This window comes from Natrix helvetica (genome assembly GCF_964273705.1).
Source record: "Natrix helvetica genome assembly, chromosome: 5".
NCBI lineage: Eukaryota > Metazoa > Chordata > Lepidosauria > Squamata > Natricidae > Natrix > Natrix helvetica.
Genome location: NC_138551.1, coordinates 91,535,590 through 91,562,766, shown reverse-complemented (window position 1 = coordinate 91,562,766; position 27,177 = coordinate 91,535,590). Strand labels below are relative to the sequence as shown.

Genomic DNA, 27,177 nt, shown 5'->3' with positions numbered 1-27,177 from the left:
ATAGTCTTACAACTTTATAAAGGTGAAATAAAATGTGCATATATAAAGAAGGAAAGTGCCAGGGGATAAAATATTTTTTCTTCTTTTTAATCACTTTTTTTGCTCTTTTATCTTCTTACCATGTAAATGATCTTTGTTAAATAAACACATTGCTTTTTATTTTGGGGTTGTTTTATATCGCTGTTCTTCACAATGTCATGGTACGAAAACCTGAGAATTGATAAAATACACCTACCTGAATGCTTTTTCTTTCTTTCTGGGTTTTTTATTTTCATATTGTAGGTGCCTATCTCCTCACCCTAAAGGACACTTTCTTTGACCGAGCGAAAGCATGTCAGTTGATCGCCTCTATTCTGGTGGGAAAGGATGAAAAAGTGAAAGTTCGCCTCCCACCTCCGGCAATTCTTAAGGTATGGCAGAGAGAGGGAAAGAGTGAGAGCTACGGAGGGAGAGAGGGAGGGAAAGAGAGAAAGGGAGGGAGGGACAGAGAGAGGGAGAAAGGGAGAAAGAGGGACGGTTAGTGGGGGAGAGAGAGGGAGGGACAGAAAAGAGAGGGAGGGGGAGAGGGAGGGAGAAAGAGCGACAGAGGGAGGTAGAGAGAGAGGGAGAAAAAGAAGGAGAAAGAGGGAGAAAAAGAGCAAGAGAAAGAGAGAGAGAATGAGAATGAATATGTTTGAGTTCAGGCTGCTCATCAGGTTGTTCCCCTGTGCTCGACCCCTCCATTCCTGGCTCATGGCCTTCAGTTGCCAGCTCATCCTCCTCTGAACTGGCACTTGGAGAACGTTATAATCTTTTTCTCTTGGCCTCTTTTTTTATTTTAGCCGGTCACCCTGTGGACAGGAAAGCAGGTCTTTAGTGTCATTCTGAAGCCTGGGGACAGTTGTCCAGTCAAGGCCAATCTCAGAACCAAAGGCAAACAATACTGTGGCAAAGGAGAAGATTTGTGCAGTAACGACTCTTGTAAGTAGGAAGGATCCCCTGATTTGTTATCGTGCTCATCAATTGCCAGGATTTGTTGAAGAGACTTTACTGTTAGTTTTGCAACAGTTGTTGTTGTTGTTTTTTTTTGGGGGGGGGGGAGCTGCAAAAAACAGGAAAGAACAGTAAAGTGTGTGTGTGTGTGTGTATATAATGTGTGTGTGTGTGTGTGTGTGTGTATGTATTTGTGTTACAACCCCTGGTATGCCCAAATATGGGAGGAAGCTCACTACTCCCTCTTTCTGTCCTTCGGCTCATCACAGAAGACCATGCAGGCAGAAAACCATATTTTTATTTTTAATGTTGCCTTTTTATATTTGTGTTGTATTTGTGCTGATAAATAAATAAAGGGAGACTAGTATAGATCCATTTCAAGCTATTTAGCTCTCATCAGCTAGCCATACCCTTACTGAGCCCAGGTTCGAATCCCAGTAAGGGTATGGCTAGCTGATGAGAGCTAAATAGCTTGAAATGGATCTATACTAGTCTCCCTTTATTTATTTATCAGCACAAATACAACACACACACACACACACACACACACACACACACACACATATATATATATGATTGTTAATTGGGGACATAGATGACGTCTCATTTCAATCAAGATGGATTGTTAAAGCAATTTTTCTTTTATTTAACAGTAGACAATAGCCTGGCATTGTCCAGGTATTTATAGGGGGGAATGTCTGGACCAAGCATAATTTCTAATGTTGGATTTTCCCCAAAAATAGTTGGGCTTATTTTTGAGGCAGTCATCCTTCCCTCAGTCTGTGCTCAGCTTGAGGAATGGATGACAGGCAGGAAAATCCCCCTCCTCATTTTTCTCCCGTTCACCAAAAAGCCTCCTGCAAGCCTCCCAAAAAGGGGGAAAAAGCAAAACAGCTGGCCACGGAGCTGCAGAAGCGCTGCAGCCCAACAAACAGAAGCGGCCCAACAAGCAGAAGTGCTTCTCTCAGGAAGAGAAGATCAAAAGCAGTATTTGCACTGTCCCAAGGGGCCATCGGGCTGCAGCTGGACAGTTGCCCATCCCCCGCACCACCACTCGTGCTGGCTACACCCATCCCCCCCTGGGGTTATTTTCAGGGTAGGGGTAATATTAGGCCCACCCCAAAAAAATTACGGTTGGGGTTGGTCGTGTTTTCGGAGAAACACGGTAACAGTTGCAGACAAGTTCCCTGTTTGTGCCTTTGTGCCAGTTCGCTCGTGCATGCGCAGAAGCAGGCGGGTGGGTGGAGCCTGCCGCCGCCGCCACTACCAGTTTGCCCGATCTGGGCCAAACTGGGAGCGACCCACCTCTGCCTTGTGTGCTCCAAATCCCCTTTTTGGAATTAAATCAGGAACTTTCCACAGCCAAGCTAGGAAGGATCGAAGCTACCTGCTCCGAACTGTTGCGTTGGCAAAAACTCAATTGCATTTGTTTTTCAGATGTTGCAATCCACAACAGCGAGTTGATGTCTGGTAGCATGGACAAGGGAACGTTGGGATCCGGATCGAAGAATAACATATTCTACATTTTGCTGAGAGATTGGGGCCAAGTTGAAGCAGCTGATGCTATGTCAAGGTTGGCCCGATTGGCTCCTGTCTACCTCTGTGAGTACCTTGAACCGTGCTTTTGAATTTTCCTTTGTTCTTTCCCCACTGTTGATTTTTACCTTCACAGTGATGCAGTAAAAGAGGTTAGTTTGAGAACAATGGGTCACCCCAAAATATCCTCCGCTGAGTTTCTATGGAGATTCTCAGCCATCCAGGTCATGGTTGTCCCAAAGGTGCTTTTTCAAGAGCCACCTGGACTTTCTGGTTTTAGTTTGAAGACGTTTCACTCCTCATCCAAGAAGCTTCACCTCACAAAAAGATCACCTCACGATTATCTTGTGTAAAATGTTCTCCTTTACTGCAAGTGTGCTGATGTAGATGTTTGTTCTTTCTTTGCCACTGAATAGCTAATCGTGGGTTTTCCATTGGAATTGGCGATGTCACCCCCGGCCAAGGCTTGCTGAAGGCAAAATACGAACTCCTGAATGCCGGCTACAAGAAATGCGATGAATATATTGAAGCCTTGAAGACTGGAAAGCTACAGCAGCAGCCCGGCTGCACAGCGGAGGAGACACTAGAAGTTAGCTATGTCCCATTTTCAAATTTTAATTTATTTACTAAATTTATATGCCACCCATGTTGCCATCAAGCGACTTGTCAACTGTCCAGACGAATCCAGAAAAAGACATTATTTTACCAAGAGTTAAAAAAAAAACATTGTATAGAAGAAGCAAAACTAGCTCTGCGTTTCCCACACAAAGGGAAGCATAATTAGTTCTCCCCTTTTCCTACGGGCCACCCACGGTCCATTACATCCACCAACCCCTTCTGCTGATTTTGTTATGGGAACCTGTTGGCCACCCTGGGACACCTGCTTGGTGTGTCCTTGAGGTGGAAGCAATGTCTCATGGGAACCAACGGATGCTTGGATGCTATTTCCCCCCCCACGTTTCATTCCACCCCCCGCCCTTTCATTGTCAAGCTGCGAGCAAAGCGGAATGTAGGTGAAAATGCGAGTCAGTCTTAACAGCGACTCCTAAGTGGCTTCCAGCAAAGATAATGCCAACAGTACAAAACATTAAAATATGAAAACCATGAATGTTAACATTAAAATTAACAAAAATAGCCGAGGAAGGAAGCAATGTATAAATTAATGAGTAATATGACAGTTTTCCTGAGAAAACAATTAATCAGTAGAACAATTTCCCTCCAGAAGTTGTGAAGGCTCTAACGATGAAAGTTTTTAAGAAGATGTTGGATAAACATTTATCTGAAGTGGTGTAGCTTTTCCTGCTTAAGTAGGGGGTTGGACTAGAAGACCTCCAAGCCCCCCTTCCAACCCTGTTATTCTATTCTATATGCATGTCAAGTTCAGAAATTGGATCCAGCACAAGATTGTTTTATCTTTGACAATATTGTAAAGCCTGCAGTGGGTGCGACGTAGCTATTAAAATTCAAACTCCTAGTTTATTATGATTTGAAATGAAAGAACGAGGCTGCTCCTCTTAATTTCTGTTCCCACAGAAGCTACGTCCTCTTTAGTTCTGAAAGGAACACTGCAGGGCAAATTATTACAATTACTAATCACTAATGGTAGTCTTAGGGACGCAGTGGCTCAGTGGTTAAGACGCTGAGCTTGTCAATCAGAAAGGTCGGCAGTTCGGCGGTTCAAATCCCTAGTGCCATGTAATGGAATGAGCTCCCGTTACTTGCCCCAGCTACTGCCAACCTAGCAGTTCGAAAGCATGTAAAAATGCAAGTAGAAAAATAGAAACCACCTTTGGTGGGAAGGTAACAGCGTTCCATGCACCTTTGGCATTTAGTCATGCCGGCCACATGACCACAGAGACGTCTTTGGATAGCACTGGCTTTTCGACTTTGAAACAGAGATGAGCACCACCCCTAGAGTCAGGAACGACTAGCACATATGTGCAAGGGGAACCTTTACCTTTACCTAGTTTTATTTTATGATAGTTTTATCCCCTGGGAAAATTCAGAGCGATTAATCTCTTGTCCATTATTTTGGGGTACTTTGTTCTATTCCAAACAATATGTGTTGGATTGCTACCTTAAGGATAATGTCTATTCTGATTAGACCCGGTTATAATGAAATGAAAACAGACAAATTCTTGCAAGCATCGCTTGTTAATTGAGTCTTATTCCTAGGCCCTGATTCTGAAGGAGCTGTCTGTTATCCGAGACCACGCTGGCAGTGCCTGCCTTAGAGAACTAGACAAAAGTAACAGCCCCCTCACCATGGCCGTTTGTGGTTCAAAAGGTAGGATTGACCATCCAAATTAGCACCTATCTCTGGGATCGATAGATAGATTCTGCTTAGATATACTGTATTTTTCGTACTATAAGACTCACTCCCCCCCCCCCCAAAAAAAAGTGGGTAGAAAGGTCTGGGTGTCTTATAGAGTGAATATTGCGGTGGATGTGGGGGGACGGGTTGGTGTGGCGCCAGTCAGCAGCGGGGATTGCTGCCACCTATCACCACTGCCGCCACCACCTGTTCATGGCAATTGGCAGCGAAGGGGCGGTGGCGAATGGGCCCTGGTGGCAGCGAATAGCCCATCGCGAATGGGCTGCGGTGAATGAGCCGTGGCGAACAGGCCATGGTGGCAAACAGGCGATGGAGGCAGAGGGAGATTTTTTTTTTCTTGTTTTCCTCCTCTAAAGCTAATAGGTGTCTTACAGTCTGGAGCATCTTATAGTCTGAAAAATATGGTAATTACGGTCTATTCCCAGTAATAAAAGTCAGTGGGAGCAGTGTAGAGGCAACCTTCTAGCTAAGAGAGTATTCTGACCCAGCTTCCCAAATACAACAAATCCTCTGTAATTAATCAACGATTCCCAACGATGCCAGCAGCTCCGGCAAAAAGTTTCTCTCCCAGTGCAGGCTAACAGGTCTGTCCGGCGAGGAGATGAATAGTCGCTTGCCACATCTATTCATCTCCATCCCCTGCCTTTTATCCCCAGAGCTAGAGTGGGGCTTCGCTAGCAGGGGTGGCTCTTCCATCTCAAGGACCGCCCATAGATTTCCACTGCTCTTCTCTCCTCTGCCTTCTGTGCATCCGTGTATCAGGCACTGGACCCAGCTGTTCCTCTTCTTCCTCATCAGCCATCTCCAGACCTGGGGGCTGTTGACTCTCCTCTGAGATCTGGCAGATGGCTCAGGCTCCCCCTCTGTGTCTCTCTCTGACAGCTCCATTCACTCTTCCCCCTTGGAGCTTTCATGTTGCCTTGATGCTGACCCTGACTCCCACGCCTCCTCCTCCTCTGATTCGGCTGCTGGAGGGGCTGGAGGCATCTGTCTGTCTGTCTGTCTGTCTGTCTGCATTCTAGTGGTTGGAATGCAGGGGCCGCATTCTAACCACTGTGCCTCCTAAGTTAAGTTGGAGCACAGAAGATTTATTCAGCCTATTCACAACAATCTAGTCAACTAAAGTTAAACATTAAATTGGCCCCAGATAAGGGTCAACGGAATTCAAATGGGGATCGGACTTGGATTGTTTGTGGCAACATAAGGACTCTAAGCTGATGACCTGTTTAACTCTGCCTCCTCGCCCAGCTCTGCCTGCTCTTCTCTACTTATACAGTTCGCCCTAAAGTGCTGAGATTTCCTGGTAGGCTCTTCTCTAACCATTATTCAGACCTGGTCATACTTTGCTTTGTTTTGTTTAAGCTCAGCTGGGGGAGGGGGGGGAGGGATTCCTTCACCATCAGTCAAAGAGTAAAATCATCTCAATAATGTATTCACAGTGAATGCAACATTACAGGAGAAGCAGAAAAAGTTATCTATCTTGACTTTTGATATTTTACTTATAGAAATAGAATTTTTGGGGGGGACAGCGTGATAACATGTTTGTTTTCAGTCAGGGTGCTGCTGACCTTTGTTGCTGTCATTTTCCCCCCCAATAGGATCATTTATTAATATATCCCAGATGATTGCTTGCGTAGGTCAACAAGCCATCAGTGGTTCCCGCGTGCCTGATGGCTTTGAAAATCGATCCTTGCCTCATTTTGAGAAGCATTCCAAGGTAAGGAGCCTGTGAGTTAGAGTTTTTTAGCTGTTCCCTTCGTCTGGCGACTAATTGTCTCCTGCAAACTCCACTCCCCTTTTGCTCCTCTTTTATTTCCTCTGGGAGGGGCCATTCATCGTCCACCTGTAGCCTTACTCCCAAGTCGATCCCTTTTCTTTAACTGTTCCCTTGGTCTGGCAACTCTGCGTATGCGCACACTAGGAACAGGTTCCAGCTGTTCATCTGCCTCACTGATCTCCGACTCCGAAGGCAGCTGATAACTGGCATATGGCTCTGGCCCCCTCTCTGCCTCCGACACAGAGCACTCGACAGAGCCTTCCCCAGACTCCAAGACTGGCCCATGTTCCTCCCCAATCTCCTCCCTGTCCGAATCTACTGCCAGCTCCGATGGCAGGCCACAACAATCTGTGCCCGCCAGTACTATCCTAACATGTTAACTGTGCCGACCGTGGAAGTAAATTCTACAGCAATAAATTTCAAAAGTTTTTTTGTTTTTTGTTTAATCCTCTTTCAGCTTCCAGCTGCTAAAGGTTTTGTAGCCAACAGCTTCTATTCTGGGTTGACGCCCACTGAATTTTTCTTCCACACCATGGCTGGTCGGGAAGGTCTTGTTGATACAGCTGTAAAAACAGCTGAAACAGGATACATGCAGGTAATTGGAGGCGCTTTTCTATAGGGGGACCATCTGTGTAGCCAACTATAAGCATTTATGCTCCTTTAGGGTCAAGGGTTATTTCCCTGCTGACCAGTCTCTTGTCTCCTGTCTGGTTCCAGTTCTGAGAATAAAGAAAGAAAAGAAATACCAAAAGAACCAACTGTTCTATCCACGGCTTTCTGCCAGGATAAATAGACAGGTAGAAAGGTGTGTGCGCACGCACACACTCACACACACACACACACACACACACACATTTGTATGAATAGAGAGATAGCCAGGAAGAGAATGAACTCTGTTTTAAAGTTTAAAAACAACAACAACACCTTGTCTATTTATTTGCATCAAGTTGATTGTTTAAGTAGCAAGCGTAGGCATTGATCTTGGTTTCGTATGGAAAGAATCCCACCTGAAAAAAAAAATCCAATATACTAATTAGCAATAGCCATAGCCCTTAGACTTATATACCACTTCACAGGGCTTTACAGCCCTAAATGGTTTACAGAGTCAGCATATTGCCTCCAACAATCTGGATCCTCATTTTAGCGACGTCCAAAGGATGGAGTCAAGCTTCAGCTGGTCAGGATCGAACTGCTGGCAGTTGACAGAATTAGCCTGTAATTCTGCATTCTAAGCACTGCACCACCATAGATGGATGGATGGATGGACACAGATGTGGATGCGTGGATGCATAGATGCATGGATGGATGGAGACATGGATAATGGATGATTGATCATTGATACATGATAGATACATGATAGATAGCAATAGCCCCTTAGGCTTATATACCGCTTCGTAGTGCTTTTACAGCCCTCTCTAAGCGGTTTACAGAGTCAGCCTATTTGCCCCCAACAATCTGGGTCCTCATTTTACCCACCTCGGAAGGATGGAAGGCTGAGTCAACCTTGAGCCTGGAGAGATTTGAACTGCCAAATTGCAGGCAGAAGTAGCCTGCAGTACTGCACTCTAACTGCGGCTCATTGCTCCAAATTACAGGTAGTTCTCAACTTAAGTTCATTTAGTGACCGTTCAAAGTTACAACGGCTCCGAAAAAAGTGACTTATGACCATTTTTCACACTCACAATCAATGCAGCATCAACCACAGACATGTGGTCAAAATTTGGGCGCTTGGCAGCCAACTCACATTTATAACGGTTGAGGTGTCCTACATGATTCCCTTTTGTGACCTTCTGACAAGGAAAGCCAATGGGGAAGCCAGATTCACTTAACAACCGTGTTACTAAATTAACAGCTGCAGTGATTGACTTAACCACAACGATAGTGACAAAGGTCGTAAAATGGAGCAAAATTAAATTGAAAGCTGCTTTGGTTTCTCTTTTCATCCTTCCTGGATATTGTCAGTGGAAGGATTCTGGCGACATGATTGAACGTATAGTATAAGTTGTGTCTATTGTCCCATGCCGCCTGGTTTTCATTTAAGAAACAACCACCATATCAGGGAAGATTATGTTGCCTACCTGTACTTAGCTTGCTTTCGATATTTTTATTTATTTAATGGGGACACTCAAGTTCATTTCTCATGGAAGTTCCTATGGCTCAGTAAGTGTTTTTATGTAGGAGATGGGGTGCTAATTAAAGTTTTCTGAGACCTTGATTTTTTTAAAAAAAAAATCCCAGTTAATTATGAATATAGCCAAGCTAATTAAGAAAACCCTGCGTGTTAGTTAATATATTTGATCCCTTAAGGAAGTTGAATAGAAGATTAGCTTTAGAGTTACATTTCAGTTTAGTAAACTTCTTGTTATAAACCACAAATGCGGGATGGATGGATGGATGGATGGATTGATGGATGTGTCGGTGGGTAGATAGCAGTGACGTGCCATGAGGTTTAGGGTTGGTGAGGCTGGTGACGTCATCAAATTATCATGAAGGGAGGACTGTGACAACTTTGATGAACTTTGGTAGATAGGTAGGTAGATGGATAAGATAGATAAATGAGGATGGATGGATTAGATAAATGATAGATAGATAGATGATAGATAGATAGATAGATAGATAGATAGATAGATAGATAGATAGATAGATAGATAGATAGATAGATAGATAGATAGATGATAGATAGATAGGAATGGGGGATGGAGGGATAGATAGAAGATAGATGATAGGTAGCAGTGGTGGGTTCCAGATCCCGGTGCAACTGGTACAGTGCAACGTGGCCGGGCATCCACCACATGAACATGCACAGCACGCGCATGCTTACTTATGGCCGCAACACAGCTGTTCGGCGGAGCATTGTGCAAGCACCGTATGCTCCATGTGCAGAAGCCTCGAAAACCTCAAATACCGGTAAGGAGCACGGGAGGGTGGGCCCTTCGGAGCACCATACTAGAACGGTACCTGGTGCTCCCAGCAGGCACCGGTACGCATGTACCGGGGCATACCGGTCCTAACCCACCACTGATAGGTAAGTAGGTAAATAGATAGAGAGGGAAGGATAGATAGAGATAGATAGCCAGACAGACAGACTGACTGATAGATAATGATAGAGATAGATAGATGATAGATAGATGATTGATAGATAGATAGATAGATAGATAGATAGATAGATAGATAGATGATAGATAGATAGATAGATAGATAGATAGATAGATAGATATAGATATAGATATAGATATAGATATAGATATATGATAGGTGATAGATAATAGATAGATAGATAGATGATAGATAGATAGATAGATAGATAGATAGATAGATAGATAGATAGATAATAAATAGATAGATGATAGATAGATAGATAGATAGATAGATAGATAGATAGATAGATAGATAGATGATAGATAGATAGATAATAGATAGATAGATAGATAGATAGATAGATAGATAATAAATAGATAGATAGATAATAGATAGATAGATAGATAGATAGATAGATAGATAGATAGATAGATAGATAGATAGATAGATAGATAGATAGATAGATAGATAGATAGATAGATAGATAGATAGATGATAGATGAGAGAGAGAGAGATTGGATGGATGGATGGATGGATGGATGGATGGATGGATGGATGGATGGATGATAGAGACATATGGAGGGATAGATTGATGTGGAGAGATAGATGACAGACAGACATATAGATAATTTATATTTGCTGTTCAGCTGTGTAAGTGAATAAACATTCTTCTGGATATTCAAAAATAGAAACTAGACCTCAACTCCTTTTTGTGGTATTTAGGAACTGGTTAGTACTCCCATCTTGAATAATATTTTGTGCCTGTGGTTGTGTACTGAAGAAGGTATTTCTCCTCCCAGAGACGATTGGTGAAATCCCTTGAAGACCTTTGTTCTCAGTATGACTTGACCGTCAGGAGTTCTACGGGAGACATTATACAGTTCATTTATGGTGGGGATGGTTTAGATCCAGCTGCCATGGAAGGAAAAGATGAGCCTTTGGAGTTCAAGCGCGTTCTGGACAACGTCAGAGTAAGTATTCGCACTGGGTATTCTCCTTAAAGAAGAAGAAGAAGAACCTTCTGGATAGCAATAGCAAGGACATTTAGACTTATATACCGCTTCACAGCCCCCCTAAGCAGTTTACAGAGTCAGCTTCTTGCCCCCAATAATCTGGGTCCTCGATTTACTGACTTCAAAAGGACAGAAGGCTGAATCAATAGCAATAGCACTTAGACTTATATACCGCTTCATAGTGCTTTTACAGCCCTCTCTAAGTGGTTTACAGAGTCAACATATTGCCCCTAACAATCTAGGGGCTCATTTTACCCACCTTGGAAGAACGGAAGGTTGAGTCAACTTTCAGCCTGGTGGGGTTTGAGCTGATGGCAGCCGGCAGTCAGCAGAAGTAGCCTGTAGTACTGCATCCCAGCCACTGCGCCGCCACGGCTCTGTCCACCAAACCATGAAGGCTTTGAACTTAAAATCCCGCTTGGTCCCATCATAATTTCGGTTTCTGCTGCTGAAATGCCCTGGCAAGTTTTCTTCATCTTGCAAGGTTTTATCCCACATTTTGGGGGGGAAACTACTGCAGCACTACTTTAATTTACTTTATTGTCATTGCACCTTGTACAACGAAATTAAATTAAACGAAAAGCCTTTGAAGGATCTGGGTCAGAACTTTTTGCGCCGGAGGGTGATATTTCTAACATGAGCGCCAAGTGGCATCTGCTTTCCGAATGCCTTATTGAATTGTCTCAGAAACCCCAAGCATAAAACAGCCCTGTAATTGGATCTGCATGCTGTTCTGTGCCTTTAGGCCGTCTATCCCAGCCGAAGCGAGCCTGCGCTTAGTAAAAACGAACTGGTGCTAACCGCCGAATCCATCATGAAGAAAAACGAATTCCTTTGTTGCCAGGACAGCTTCCTGCAGGTATTGTTTTGTTTCGGTCTCCTTTTATTACAAAGATATTTTTTTCATAAAAGGCGCCACCTTGTTTTGAACTCAGAACGAATGTCCTTGTATTCCTATCTTGATCATTCAATATATGGACTTGAGACAGGGGTGGATTCTGGCTGCCGCTACTGCCGCTTTGCTCAGGGATGCGCCGTGCCCGCACTTGATGCGTGCATGCATGTGCATGCACAGTGCAACAAAAATTGCTCTGTGTATGCGCAGAAGGCAAAAACAAGTTGGCGCTGCCTACGGCGCCACCAAGAGAACCAGTTCAGGGGCGTGGCAGGCCTGGGTCACTTCTAGTTCCAGCGACCCAGGCCACCAAGTTACTACCGGTTTGGCCGAACCGCTCCAAACCAGTAGGAACTCTGACTTGAGTTTAATGTATGCCAGTGTTTCCCTTGTCCCTGTCTTCCCCTAACTTCTCAAAAATTGCATATTTAGAATATAGAATAAGGCAGGAAACCCTCCGCCACTTCAGACAGATGGTGATGCAACATCTTCTTTAAAACTTAAGGGTTGGAGAATTCACAACTTCTGGAGGCAGGTTTCGTCAACCCCAGAATGGATAAGATTCCTAAATCTTCATTTTTAAGACCGCATGTTATTTTAAGACAGGGGGAGGAGCTTTATTATTTTAGAGCTCTTCGCCTGGAAGCGGTCTTGATATCCAAAACCAGAGATTCGTTTCAAAAAAAAGGAAGGGAGGAAGGAAGGAGAGAGAGAGAAAGAAAAAGAAAGAAAGGATGAAAGAAAGAAGGAAAGAAAGCTAAACTTTCGGGGAGAGGGAGCGGTTTATAAATTTAATAAATTTAATAAATTGAAATTGAAACTAAGTGGCAAAAACATGTTTGTTGTAAAAGCAGAGAAGTGTTACTCCAACAATAGCAAAACACCGTTTTGTTTTTCCTATTCATTCTTGAAGGCGTTAACTGAAAGCAACTATGTGGCCTATAATAAGGTAATTGACACATGTGTGTGTGTGTGCACGCACGTGTGTGTGTGGGGGGGGTTGTCCGCCCACATTATGCCGAGGGTCATAATGCGTTAAAGTCAGTTGGCTATTGGGGTGGCGTAGAAACATAGTCAAATCAATCAACGTCATTTTGGAACATACCCAGTTTATTAGTGCTGGAGCTTATTTTGTTAGTGGAGATTGAAATGCAGCCTCCCACGTTAGGCACATGTAATGTTTTGCAAAAACTGGAGACTCCCAACAATATGCTTGTCTTTCTCAGCATGACATGGTCTCAAAATCTTTGGTATCGCCTTTTCTTCACTTCAGACTTCGTTACAAGGAAAACCAAGACCAGATTCTGCATTGGCAATTTCTACTCTGGATGTCTTCCTTCCTTCCCTCCTTCTTTCCTTCCTTCCTGCCATCCTGCCATCCTTCCCTCCCTCCTTCCGTCTCCCTTCCTTTCCTCTCTCCTTCCCTCTGTTCTTCCTTCCTTCCTTCCCTCCACTCCTCCGCTCTTCCCTCCCTCACCCTGCTCTTCTTTCCTTCCCTCTCTTCTTCCTTCCCTCCCTCACTCCACTTTTTTTCTTCCTTCCCTCCACTTTTTGTTCTTTCTTCCTTCCATCCTTCCCTGCCTTGCTCCACTTTTTGTTCTTCCTTCCTTTCATCCCTCTGCTCTCCCTTCCTTTCCTTCATTCCTCCCTCCATTCCTCTGCTCTTCCTTTCCTCCCTCCCTTTCTCTGCTCTTCATTCCCTCCCTCACTCCACTTTTTGTTCTTCCTTCCTTCCCTCCCTCCCTCCCTCTGCTCTCCCTTTCCTCCCTTCCTCCACTCTTTCCTCCCTCCCTTCCTCCACTCTTCCTTTCTTCCCTCCCTCGCTCCACTTTTTGTCCTCCCTTCCTTCCTGAAGATGAAGTAAAAAGCACCACAAAGTTATAAGAAGAGTATGAAGTATTAGCCGAGGTTCACTATAATCTAAGCTAACATGTACCTCATTGCCAACACAGACTTCTAGGTTCATATATAAGCGGAAGGGATGCGAGCTACTCGGGAAAGTTTCCCCCAAAACATTTGAAATTATGGTATAAACTGTTGGTGCCACAACTTTGAAAAATATGGAATTTCATTTGGAGGCAATTCAGGAAATCTATGGAGATTTTCAATCATCCAAGTCATGCTTGTCTCAAAGGTGCTTTTTCAAAAGGCAACTGGATTTTCTTGGGATTTTTTATTTCCTTGAAAACATTTTCACTTCTTATCCAAGTTCTGAAGAACAGAACTGAAGAAGCTTCTTGGATGAGAAGTGAAATGTTTTCAAGGAAATAAAAAAAACCAAGAAAATCCAGTTGCCTTTTGAAAAAGCACCTTTGGAACATTCAGGAAGTCAGTAAATAAACCCCAAATTTCCTTTTCTAAAAATATGGGATCACACCTTATATGCTGAACCACATGCTAGTGGTGTTCCTGAAAAAAAGAAAAGAAACTGAAGACGCCACCCAGCTGCCAGCTTCGTTCTGTAGCCCTTGTTACACTTTTCCATTCTGTGTCCGTTAGTCCGGCAACAAAACTGCTTTTCCAATAGCAAACCCCCTTTTGGGGTGAAGTCTAAACTGACATATACAGATAAATATTGCTTTTCCAACTAAAATTTCAAGTCTAACTGCTTGGAATGTTTGCTTTCCTTTTTTTATTAACCTGTAAAATTGTGTCCGATTATTTGGCTGTTGTTTTTTTTTTGCAGAATCTTACCCCATGCATGGTTGTTCAAATGAAAATCCTGTTGTAAACTTCACTGAGGCTGACAAGGGGCGCTCAGTTTGTTTTCTGCTGTATTTGTCATGTTACTCTAGATTCAGAGAGAAAGACCTTTCTCTCATTCCTGAAAACCTCAACCTTTTTTGGAATGGAATGGAATAGAATAGAATGTATTTAGAATGGAATAGAATAGAATTATAGAATAGAATATGGAATAAGGATAGGATAGGATAGGATAGGATAGGATAGAATATGGAATAAGAATAGAATATGGATTAGGAATAGAATAGAATAGAGTAGAGTAGAATGAATTACAGAATGGAACGGAACAGAACAGAACACAATAGAATAGAATAGAATATGGAATAAAAATAGAACAGAACAGGATAGAATAGAATAGAATAGAATAGAATAGAATTCTTTATTGGCCAAGTGTGATTGGGCACACAAGGAATTTGTCTTGGGTGCATATGCTCTCAGTGTACATAAAAAGCCAAGATACATTAGTCAAGAATCATAAGGTACAACACTTAATAATAGTCATAGGGTACAAATAAGCAATCAAGAAACAATCAATATTAATATACACCGTAAGGATACAAGCAACAAAGTTACAGTCCTGCAGTCATAAGTGGGAAGAGATGGGTAATAGGAATGATGAGAAGACTAATAGTAATAGTAATGCAGCCTTAGTGAGTAGTTTGAAAGTGGTCAGGGAATTATTTGTTTAGCAGAGTGATGGCGTTCGGGGAAAAACTGTCCTTGTGTCTAGTTGTCTTGGTGTGCAGTGTTCTATAGTCTAGTTTTGAGGGTAGGAGTTGAAACAATTTATGTCCAGGATTTGAAGGGTCTGTTTGCAACAAACAAACAAACAAACCCACCACTTTTTTTCTGCTCTAAATATTATTTGATTGCTCGCTTCACTGAGTCTCCCGTTTCAAAGCGAGAACTTGTTTGAAGAGGGGCCTCTATGCCAGGGTTGTCAAACTCGATTTCATTGAGGGCCGCATCAGGATTGTGTTTGACCGGGGCGGGGGGAGGGGGGCTAGAGTATGCATGGCCAAAGTGGGTGTGGCCAGCTCAACATCACTCATGTCCGGGGCACCTCAGGTGGCCTAAACGTTCTGCCAGAGAAAACGGGCTCCCAAACTCCATTTTCGGCTGCAATAGTCTCCTGCAACCCTTTAGCAGCGAAAATGGAGCTTGGGAGGGCCACGGGCAGCCCTCTCAAACTCCGCTTTTGCTGGTAGAAGCACCGCGGACCAGTCCTTTGCTGTTTTCAGGGCATCCCCGCAGCTCAAATGTAAGCACCCCCGCGTGCCGGATTCAGCTCCCGGGCCTTGAATTTGACACCCTTGCTCTATCCCCAGTTTTCAACAAACAAAAACAACAAATCTGTTAACAAGGGTACAAAAGCATAGATAGAACAGGGGTCCCCCAACCCCGGGCCGTGGCCTAAACTACCTCTTCGAAACTGGGCGAGATGGACAGACGTGAGCATAGAAAGCTCCACCTTTGCAGGCAGAGGGCAAAGAGGTGTGAGTGGAGTGTGCTTGCACTCACCGGCAAAGCTCCGTTTCAGACTGATAGATTCATTTAGTGGGCCAATCCAGTGATTAAATAAATGAGTAAACCAGCAAATCATAGTTAGTACGGTAGCAGTTACGGTGTGTCCAGAATTAAATTAGAGGAGTAGGTTTAGTCCATTCATTTCATTGGGTGCTCCCTAATACTAATTTTCAGGGGAGCAGGTGTCTCCACCTCTTCTTCCTTTCCTCCTCCTCCTCCTCTTCTTCTTCTCTTCCTCCTCCTCCTCTTCTCCTCTGGTCCATTCATTTAATTGGGTGCTTCCCAATATTAATTTTCAGGGGAGCAGGTATCTCCTCTTCTTCTCCTCTTCCTCCTCTCCTCCTCCTCTATTCCATTCCATTCCCCGTTATATCTCCCTCTTACCATTTGAAAAATGCAAAATAAGAATAGAAAATCCCAAAACAAGAAAAGACAACTATAATACTTTTATTTCTGCTTGCTAGCTCGTTTCTGAATGTTACGTCTTAGATGCTTCCCAAAACCAATGTAAAAAAACCTGGCTCTCGTGGCAGGAAATTCAGACTTCAGGTCAACTTTCTAATTCTTTCTTTTTATGTATAGCCCAGTAGATGGCAGCACTTCACTGACTTCACTCAGGACTACTAAGCTGAGCAGGGTCAACCTTGGTAGTACTTGGATGGGAGACTACCATCTCGCAAGGATGTGGGCATAATTGGGAAGCAGAAAAGAAATTCTATATACAGAGTCAGAAGCAATGGCAAACTACTTCTATATTGTTGGCCTGAAAACTGCAGTGCCTAGAAAGTCAGCAGGGGTTGAGTTTGACTTGTAAAGGTAAAGGTTCCCCTCTCACATTTGGCTTGTCGTTCCCGACTCTAGGGGGCGGTCTCAGCTCTGTTTCTAAGCTGAAGAGCCAATACTGTCCAAAGACGTCTCCATGGTAATGTGGCCGGCATGAATAAATGCCGAAGGCGCATAGAACGCTCTTACCTTCCCACCAAAGGTGGTCCCTATTTTTCTACTTGCATTTTTATGTGCTTTCAAACTGCTAGGTTGGCAGAAGCTGAGACCAGTAATGGGAGCTCACTCCATTACGCAGCACTAGGGATTCAAACTGCCAAACTTTCTGGTCGACAAGCTCAACGTCTTAGCCACTGAGCCACCGCATCCCTCTGAGTTTGACTTGAAAGATACCTTCTTTTTTCTCCTAATGACTTTTTTTCTCCCTCTCCTAACCTAATGTCCTGTGGAAGCTGCTGGTGACTTTTCATCATTAATTAGCAGAAGCAAAACACCAAGCTAAATACATGATATTCTTTATTGCAGGAAATTAAAACATTCATCAAAAGCATGTCTGAAAAGATCAAGAAAACCAGGGACAAGTACGGCATCAATGACAATGGCACAACTGAGGTAATCTGCATAATGAGTGCTTTCTGTGGTTTGGGATATATAATTTGGGCGATGGAAAGGAGAATCTTACGGCCTGAACAAATTTAGGTGCTTTAATACTGAACTTCTCTCTTCCCTTTAAATTCTCTGCCCAACGTATGTATGTGGCCTTCAGGGGTTCAGCATGAAGGGAACTAGAGGGATTGAACACTTCCAGTGCATGTATAAGAATTCAGATATTTTTAAGAGGCAATTCCTAACACTTTCCCAAAAGCTCAAAGCTAAATGATGATTTTTGTAGAAGAAAGCACCGGAAAACCGAAGACCAGCTGGCCAGCACATGCATGCCTGTTTTTTTACTATTTTTCCAGCCATTTTCAGGCCATTTTTTGGTGGGTTTTGGCCATTTTCAGCCATTTTCCAGCGCTCCAGCACTCATGAAAACCAGCTGGCCAAAAAACATGTGTGTGCTGGAAACCAGAACGTGGCAACAGCGCATATGCCCAGAGGGGAGGCTCTGCCTGCAACCTCTGGCATGTGTGCCATAGGTTCGCCATCATGGCTCTATACCTTCCTGGTCAAATGGTTGTCCAGTCTGTTCTTGAAATCCTCTTTGTGATGGAGCACCCACAATTTCTGGAGGCAAGCCACTTCATTGATGAATTATTCTCAATGTCAGGAAATTCCTCATTAGTTCTAGTTTGGTTACTTCCTTGATTAGTTACTTCTTGCCCGGATGTCAGATGTTTTGGAAAATAGCTTGACGCCCCTGTTCAAAGCACCTTGAGGAAATGCAAGACATTTGTTGACCCTTTGAGCCATATTTAGAGAACACAACACCCAATTATTGTCTAATATATCGAATATACTTGTAATCGTTCTGGATCTTCATCCCTTTAGCCCTATGTTTTATACCAACTGGACCGAATCACTCCAACCCAGCTGGAAAAGTTTCTGGAGATCTGCAGAGAGAAGTATATGAGGTAGGTAAAATTAACAAGAAGGCTTGTTCCACTTGTTGATTGTACTCCACGTTAGGAAATGTTTCCAAAGTCCTAGGTTGCTTCTCTAATTTTGTGTTCTGACCTCCCAGAAGCACAAAGCCGACTCCTTTTATTTAGTTTAAAGTGAATTCCTCTCCAGCAAAGTCCCGACCAACAGTCTTTCAAGAGGTTTCACAACTGCAGACCTTTATCAGTCTCGGAGAGCTGCCAGGCCGATATCTTCCAAATGCCACTCTGTAGCAGACAATACTTGGCAAGAAGTCAGGCACAGATCTTCACTCTAATGAATTGAATTACGGTATTTTTCAGAGTATAAGACGCACCTTTTTCCTTCAAAAAAAGACGCTGAAAATCTGGGTGCGTTTTATACATCAAATGCAGCATTTTTTGCTTCCCGAAGCCTCATCTCCTTCACCAAAATGGCCGTGCATAGCCTTATGGAGGCTTTCAGAGGGCTCTTGGGGGCTGGGGAGGGCAGAAATGAGCAAAAAACAGGCCATTTTTTTCTCAATTGAATTTCTCTCTCCCCCCCCCCCCTATCTACCTACCTACCTACCTACTCTCTCTTTCTCCCTACCTATCTACTGTATTTCTCTATCTCTATTTCTCTATCCCTCTACCTACCTACCTACACACACACTCGCTCCCTACCTATCTACTGTACTTCTCTCTCTCTCTCTCTCTCTCCCTCCCTCCCTCCCTCCCTCCCTCCCTTTATCTACCTTACTACCTAACTACTCTCTCTCTCTCCCTACCTACCTACTGTATTTCTCTCTCTCTCCCTCTCTAACTACCTACTTTTTTTTTAATTTGCCTCTTCAAAACCTTGGTGCTTCTTATACTCTGTAAAATATGGTAATTGTGTCCTGCAAACTCCCCTCCCCTTTCACTCCTCTTTATTCTTTATGGGAGGGGCCATTCACTGTCCACCTGTGGCTTTACTCCTGAGTTGACCCTTGTTCCTTAGCTGTTCCCTTCTTCTGGCAGCTCTGTGCATGCGCACAGTGGGAACAGGCTCTAGCTGTTCCTCTGCCTCACTGATGTCTGACTCAGAAAGCAGCTGATAACTGTCAAATGGCCCTGGCCCCATCTCTGCCCCTGCCGCAGAGCGCCCATCAGAGCTTTCCCCAGACTCCAGGACTGGCCCATGTTCCTCCCCAACCTCCTCACTGTCAGAGTCTTGGGCCACAACATTTTGCTAAAAGTAATCTATAAATAGCCTGTTAGCCTGCGTATAATGAATAGATATTGGTGAGGAGTGTTCTATATATTTGAGACACTTACCTTAAGCCCGACCCAGGGTCCTTGGTCAATAAAAGTTCCCCTTGTTATGCAGATAAACAAGAGTGTGTACTGTTGACTTACTTAAACAAAGAAGTAAAATATATATTTTTAAATGACTTTGGAGCTTCTCAGTCATCCAAGTCATGGTTGTCGCACAGGTGCTTTTTTCAAAAGGCAACTGGACTTTGTTTTTCCTTAAATACGTTTTGCTCCTCGTCCAAGAAGCTTCTTCAGTTCTGACTGAATGGTGGAGGATGGAAGGATTTATATTCCTTGCATTCACCTGGTTTAATATAAATCCTTCCATCCTCCACCATTCAGTCAAAACTGAAGAAGCTTCTTGGATGAGGAGCAAAACGTATTTAAGGAAAAGCAAAGTCCAGTTGACTTTTGAACATGCACCTTTGGGATAGAAAACGATGTCTGTATAGGTAGTCCTCAACTTATGACCATTCCGGAGGCAAGCTGTTCCACTGATTAATTGTTATGTCAGGAAATTCCTTCTTAGTTCTAAGTTGCTTCTCTCCTTGATTAGTTTCCACCCATTGCTTCTTGTTCTATTCTCAGGTGCCTTGGAGAATATGACTCCCTCTTCTTTGTGGCAACCCCTGAGATATTGGAACACTGCTATCATGTCTCTCCTAGTCCTTCTTTTCATTAAACTAGACATACCCAGTTCCTGCAACCGTTCTTCATATGTTTTATCCTTGTATCACCTAATCATCTTTGTTGCTCTTCTCTGCACTCTGTCTAGTCTAGAGTCTCAACATCTTTTTTTATATTGTTGTGACCAAAGCTGGATGCAGCATTCCAAGTGTGGCCTTACCAAGGCATTTATAAAGTGGTATTTTCAATGCAGCCACGAAGTGTCAAGGAAATCGAAAGCTGTGGAATGAACAAAAATCAATGTTTCTTTGAATCCTATATCTTAGGGCGCAGATGGAGCCTGGCTCTGCAGTGGGAGCCCTTTGTGCGCAAAGCATCGGCGAGCCCGGCACACAGATGACTCTGAAGACTTTCCATTTTGCTGGTGTGGCCTCCATGAACATCACATTAGGAGTGCCAAGGATCAAAGAGATCATCAATGCCTCCAAAGCCATCAGGTACCTTGGCTACAGAAGTGGTCCTGGATCATAATTGGCTGTCTCGGTTCCAGGTTTTGCCTTTAAAAAAAAATAAAAATGTACAGTTATTGGAGTAGAACAGGGGTCGGCAACCTTAAACACTCAAAGAGCCATTTGGACCCGTCTCCCACAGAGAAGAAAACACTGGGAGCCACAAACCCCTTTGGACATCTAAAATGAAGATAGCACTGCATATAGTATAATTTCTTTACCTTTATGCTATGTATAAAAAAACAATAGGATGTTGCATTTATGAAATCAATGAGCTGCTACAGAGAAAGCAAATTTTTATTTCTGCATGCGACAAAAACATTTTGAAGATGGGTCGATGACCTCAATGAATCGCACGCTGGCGGGTATCGCGCATTAGTGGTTGTGACGCAGATGTTGAGTGACAGGGAGCCGCAGTAGAGGGATGAAAGAGCCCATGTGGTTCCAGAGCCGTGGGTTACAGACCCCTGGAGTAGAACATCATGGAGAGCACTTTGAGGTTTTTTTTTTAGTAGGAAGGGGATACACACATGAATAAAAAAGCACCTGGGCTCCAAATATTTTTTTTAAAAGGTCTTTTGTACCAAGGGAAGTTAGTAAGAAAAAAATTTGAGAGTCAGTTTGATCTAGTCGTTGAGACATTGGGCTAGAAAGCAGAAACTCTGAGTTCTAGCCCCGCCTTAGTCGTGAAAGCCAGCTTGGTGACTGGGCCAATCACCAGGAGACAGTGAGTTCTAGTCCCGCCTTAGCCACTAAAGTCAGCTGTGTGACTTTGGGCCAATCACCAGGAGACCATGAGTTCTAGTCCCACTTTAGCCATGAAAATCAGCTGGGTGACTTTGGACCAAACACCAGGAGATGGTGAGTTCTAGCCCCACCTCAGCCATGAAAGCCAACTGAATGACTTTGGGTCAATTGCCAGGAGATGCTGAGTTCTAGTCCTGCCTTAGCCCATTCTTTCTTGCCAGTTCTTTCCAATTTCAAACAAGGCCTTAAAAGAATCACTAATTTTTAAAATTCTGTGATGGATCAGTCTTAAAAGATACTTGCTCTAAGTACCACGCTAGGAGATAGCAAAGCATCTATTTAAAGTTGACGTAATTTTTATATAACTTTAAGAACATTAAGAGATAGCGGGGCATCTATTTAAAGTTGATGTAATTTATATATAAAACATTAAGAACATTAATAAGAGGGAGAGCATATATTGCTTTGCACTGGTTTTGCACTTTTTGTTGCATGAATTATAAAATGTCTACTTATACTATATACTGTATACATATATTTTTTTTAAAAAAAAAACATTTCATATTTATGCTTTTCTTGCTTATGTATAGCACACCAATTATCACTGCCCATCTCGACATAGATGATGATCCTGATTTTGCTCGTTTAGTCAAAGGAAGAATAGAAAAGACACTTCTGGGAGAGGTATGGTGTGTTTCTTAGCAACTAAATAGCTCGTTGTATATATGGGTAGTCCTCGATTTATGGTCGTTTGCTTAGCACCCATCCAAAGTTACAACAGCACTGAAAAAAGTGACTTCAGACCATTTATCACTTAATAACCATTGCATCATCCCCATGTTCACCTGAGCAAAATTCGGACACTCGACAACTGACTCGTATTTATGATGGTTGCAGTGTCCCGGGGTCACATGATCTCCTTTTGTGACCTTTTGACGAGCAAAGTCAATGAGGAAGCTGGATTCATTTAACGACCGTGTGACAAACTTAACTGCAGTTATTCACTTAACAATGTTGGCAAGAATAGTCGTAAAATGGGGCAAAACTCATTAAGAAATGTTTCACTTGGCAACAATCGGGCTCAATTGTGGTTAGGGGCTAACCGTGTTTGCAAACTCTTTACAATAGTCCTCAACTTACAACAGTTTGTTTAGTGACTGTTCAAAGTTACAACAGCATTGAAAAAGTGAGTTATGACCGTCATTCACACTTACGACCGTTGCAGCATCCCCATGCTCATGTGATCAAAATTCAGATGCTTTTACGACAGTTGAGGAGTCCTGGGCTCCCGTGATCCCCTTTTGCGACCTTCTGGCCAGTAACATCAATGGGGGAAGCTGGATTCACTTAAGAACCATGTGACTTAACTTAACAATGGCAGTGATTCACTTAACAACTGTGGTGAGAAAGGTCGTAAAATGGGGCCAAGCTCACTTAACAACTATCTCACTTAACAACAGAAATTTTGGGGTCTACCTTGGTCGTAAATCGAGTATCAGGGTTCCAAGTAACACCCCCAGCGAAAGAAGGCTCTGAGGCTTGAGTTTCCTCAGAGTTCTATTTTATTAGAGATGTCATGTTGGCACATCTGGGAAACCTCACATCTGAAAGCTTCCAGGTTTTCCCCACCCAAAAGAAAGTCCAAGCATTTACCCAAGCACCCACATTTCCATCACATAATCCATTCAGGCACCATCCAAAACTGGGGATGCCTCCCAGTCACACCATTGCAGCTGCAGGGCAAGGTGTCCTTGACTCTCCGAGAAAGGAATGTTATTTAGACGATATATCACTCGTACTCCATATATTCTCTGCTCCCATTTTCCCACAGCAGAAAATGTGGCAGGCCTGAAGGCCCAATGCAAAATATGGCTTCCAGGCCTCACATTAAGGACTGCCTGTTCTGTGTGGTTAATACGGTGAGTATTTGGAAACAAATCAGGCTGTTGAGGAATTTTTGTTTGGACTTGCAGATTTCGGAATACATCGAAGAAGTCTTCCTTCCCGACGATTGTTTTATTCTTGTCAAGCTTTCTTTGGAGCGGATTAGGCTGCTGAGGCTGGAAGTAAGTACGGACAAGGGAGTAACTTAATACAGGAATAGGTTTGGAAGGCTATTGTATTTCAGAAAGAAAGTAAAGATTAAAACTTAGAACTTAGAATAAGTTCCCATCAAAAAAAAATTCGTTCAAAGCAGGAAGGATAAAAATAGATTTTTATAATTAAAATCGGATTTTTTTTTAATTTCAGTTGGATTTTTTATTATTATTAAATTTATTTTAATAAAATGCTTTTGGAGTAAAAATCTATCTAAAAATCGCTTTCTATTTCAGCTGCATTAACAATTTAGTTTATTCAGCATGAAATGGAGCTTAGTGCTGTGGCATGAGCCTGTATATTGTGCAATATTTACATTTTTGGTAAACTCCCTCAATGAATCCAAGCTCTGCAAGCTGAGAGAACATGCACTGCATGGATGCATTCACACCATTTCACAGTAACTATGAGATAAATCATAAAACAAAGTTCAGGAATATTCCTTCATCTCATTGTTTTGCAAATCTATGTACACTACAAAGGGTATGATTGTTTGAAGAGAAATGCATCTGTACCACCAGGCTCTTAAATGTGAGGAGGAAGGACAAGCAGTAAAAATGAAAGTGAAACCTTCTAAGCAGCTTATAAATATAATATTAAAGAGCCCCTGTCATTTCAGATCCATCATGGCAGTGCCTGTTAGCGGGCATCCACTCACCTGCTGCCCACCTTGTTGTGTCACTGCCACATCAGCAGCCATCCAGGGGTGGGTTCCTATGCAAACCGGTACTGGTTCTCTCGCTTGCGCATTTTGTGTGCACGCTGCTCGCTTCACTTGCATGTGCGCCGGCCACATGTTGCTTGTGCATGCGCAGTTCACTGAAAATGGTTGTGCGCATGCGCGAAGACCGTTAAAAAATAATAAACAAGATGCAAGCAACGGCAAAGGAGACCGGGGAATCAGTTCGGGGGCATGGCCAACCTGGGTCGCTGCCAGTTCTGTAACCCAGGCCAGATTATCACTTGGCCGAACCGGGAGCAACCCACCTCTGCAGCCGTACCATAAAAGTGAATGGGATTGTCGGTGAGTCAACAGCGGGTTAGAAGAGGAGCTGCTGCGGGACAGAGATGACAATTGCTCTTTAAAAACCATGATTTAAATTGAGTTGATTTAAATCAATCCTTTTTACTAGTGATTGAAATCATGATTCAAACCGACTTGATTTAAAACAAATCCACCTTTTTTAAAGTAATCTTTTGAACATCTTGTCCGGTAGCGATTCTACGCTTGTGGGAGCAGATCAGAGGTCAAAAACCGATGCAGGTAATAAAATGACATTTTTCCCACACACGTGCACAGGTTAATGCGGAGACTGTGAGATATTCCATTTGCGTCTCAAAGCTCAGAGTGAAGCCCGGGGATGTTGTCGTCCATGGGGAAGCAGTAGTCTGCGTTACTCCCCGAGAGAATAGCAAGAGCTCAATGTATTATGTCTTGCAGTCCCTGAAAGAAGATCTGCCAAAGGTGAGCATTCTTCGTTTTATTGTCATTGTTGAGTAAGTGAAATTGTTCATTTTTTTTTTCCTGGAAATTGATCGACTAGCTTCTGAACAGAACAAAAAAGAATTCTTAATATTATTGCAACTTTTGTTACGGCTTTTTGGATGTTCAGCCAGGTTTTTAAATTTTGTTTTGGCATGGAATCCTTCCCACATATCTGGGCTAGGAGATGTCAGAGTTTGTTGCAAAAATCAAATTCAGAAAGCACACACAACAGTGGTGGGTTCCGGGCAGTACGGCCTGGTATGGGCGTACCAGTGGCAGCTGGGAGCAGTGGCCACCATACCGGAACGGTGTTTCGGTGGGCCCACCCACCCGCCTGCGTTTTTTACCACTTTTTGAGGGAAACGAGCCAATTGCGCATGCACGCACAATGTATAGCGCCTGTGCAATCTCACCGAGCACCTGGGGCATTGCAGGGCGGTCGCGTGCGTAGCCCACGTGCCTGAGATGGAGGTCCAGCCCTGTCACAGCATACCGGTTGTGATGGGATCCAGAACCCACCACTGACACGCAGGTAACTAATGCAGCAGGATTCATTAACGTCTCTTTATACATGAAGTAAATATACAATACCAACAGCTGGTTCACTGGTAGAGGAGAGTAAACAGTTTTGCTTCCGTTCAGAGTTGAAGACAGACAAGACCAGACTAGATTCGTTTTAGAGCTGAGCACAGAGCTAAGCCACACTCTGACTCCCTGCTTAAGTTTCTGTTTCCAAAGAGCCCTCAATGGCTGACTTAGTTGCTATGCCTATTCATTGGCTGGCCTTGTTACCATGTCTCTGCCAGTTCATGAATATTCTGACAGACGAATGTGGGTGTTTGATGGTATCTTTGAAGGATGTCATCCATTCCAACCAAAGCTGCCTTTTGCAATTGACTGGTGGTGATTTTGTCAATTCCGATGATGGTGTTCAAGTGGTGCTCCAGTTTTTTGGGGAATTGCACCAAGGCGCCTTTGACTATCGATGCCTATCTTCTTGACACTTCTCCAACTTGATAGTCATCCAGACTGGGGTTTATCAAATCACGGATTATTCAAGCTTCAGTGGGATCTCATACACTCTGACCTGATTAAAAAGCAAATTTTGATCACGCGGAAAGCCTTGATTTGCAAAATTTATGAAGCATCTCACCCCAGGGGCTACCGATGACGTACAGAATCCAGAATTATCATATTTAAATAATCATAAGCAATAATAAAATGGTAATTATATGATTTTCCTCTGGCTGCTTAATCCACCAAAGAATTGAGATACCTAATGTTGTCTATTCATACCCTATCCATTTTCCTTCCATCAGAACATTCAGATGAATTCCCGAGTCTTAATAAAAACTGTGAAGGAAGCATGTAGTTACATTTTTACACTACTAATCCAATTTTTCCTGTGGGGAAAAAAGTCAAATGTTTCTGTTTTTTGGGGTGTTTCCCTTTCAACCTCTAGGTCGTGGTGCAAGGTATCCCGGAAGTATCTCGTGCCGTCATTCATATTGACGAACAGAGTGGGAAGGAAAAGTACAAATTGTTGGTGGAAGGGGACAATTTGAGAGCTGTCATGGCCACTCATGGGGTCAAAGGAACCAGAACAACATCGAACAACACTTATGAGGTAACACAACACGAGAGGGCATAAATTGGTGGAACACAGCAGTTAAAAAGGGGGTCCTAACATGTCACATTACTGCTTAGTTCAAATCTTGCTTCTTCTGTGAACTGACTTTTTAGTACTAAAGTAAGCCCTTTATTTAAGCGTGATGCCTTGTCCGTGATATAGGCCTAATATAGGTATTGTAGGGTCTGTGTAAGGATGATAGTAAGATCATACTGTGAATGATTCTGAACATAGTGATGGGGAAAAACAAGACTTCACTCTTTGTATGAAGGCATAAAGAGTCATATATATACAGAGCCAGTTTGGTCTAATAGCAATAGCACTTATATACCGCTTCATGGTGCTGTACAGCCCTCTCTAAGTGGTTTACAGAGTCAGCCTATTGCCCCCAACAATCTGGGTCCTCATTTTGCCCACCTCAGAAGAATGGAAAGCTGAGTTAACCTTGAGCCTGGTGAGATTCGAACTGCCAACTTGCATGCAGACGGCAGTCAGCAGAAGTAGCCTGCAGTACTGCACTCTAACCACTGCGCCACCGTGGCACAAATGCAGTGGCCCCCAACCT

At 43.2% G+C, this 27,177-nt stretch overlaps 1 protein-coding gene across 2 annotated transcripts in view; it reads left to right on the top strand.

Moving 5' to 3' along the window:
- The window catches only part of POLR3A (RNA polymerase III subunit A), a 169,562-nt gene that overhangs the window by 32,473 nt on the left and 109,912 nt on the right, over positions 1 to 27,177 (top strand). For both annotated transcript variants that reach the window (XM_081956497.1, XM_081956496.1), the window contains exons 13-28: positions 283 to 410; positions 822 to 960; positions 2,410 to 2,574; positions 2,925 to 3,097; positions 4,684 to 4,795; positions 6,442 to 6,560; positions 7,078 to 7,215; positions 10,499 to 10,669; positions 11,457 to 11,570; positions 17,184 to 17,270; positions 18,150 to 18,232; positions 20,470 to 20,640; positions 21,990 to 22,083; positions 23,373 to 23,465; positions 24,797 to 24,961; positions 26,445 to 26,609. In XM_081956497.1, the coding sequence (XP_081812623.1) occupies positions 283 to 410; positions 822 to 960; positions 2,410 to 2,574; positions 2,925 to 3,097; positions 4,684 to 4,795; positions 6,442 to 6,560; positions 7,078 to 7,215; positions 10,499 to 10,669; positions 11,457 to 11,570; positions 17,184 to 17,270; positions 18,150 to 18,232; positions 20,470 to 20,640; positions 21,990 to 22,083; positions 23,373 to 23,465; positions 24,797 to 24,961; positions 26,445 to 26,609 (2,117 nt within the window). The remainder of the gene's footprint in view (positions 1 to 282; positions 411 to 821; positions 961 to 2,409; positions 2,575 to 2,924; positions 3,098 to 4,683; positions 4,796 to 6,441; positions 6,561 to 7,077; positions 7,216 to 10,498; positions 10,670 to 11,456; positions 11,571 to 17,183; positions 17,271 to 18,149; positions 18,233 to 20,469; positions 20,641 to 21,989; positions 22,084 to 23,372; positions 23,466 to 24,796; positions 24,962 to 26,444; positions 26,610 to 27,177) is intronic.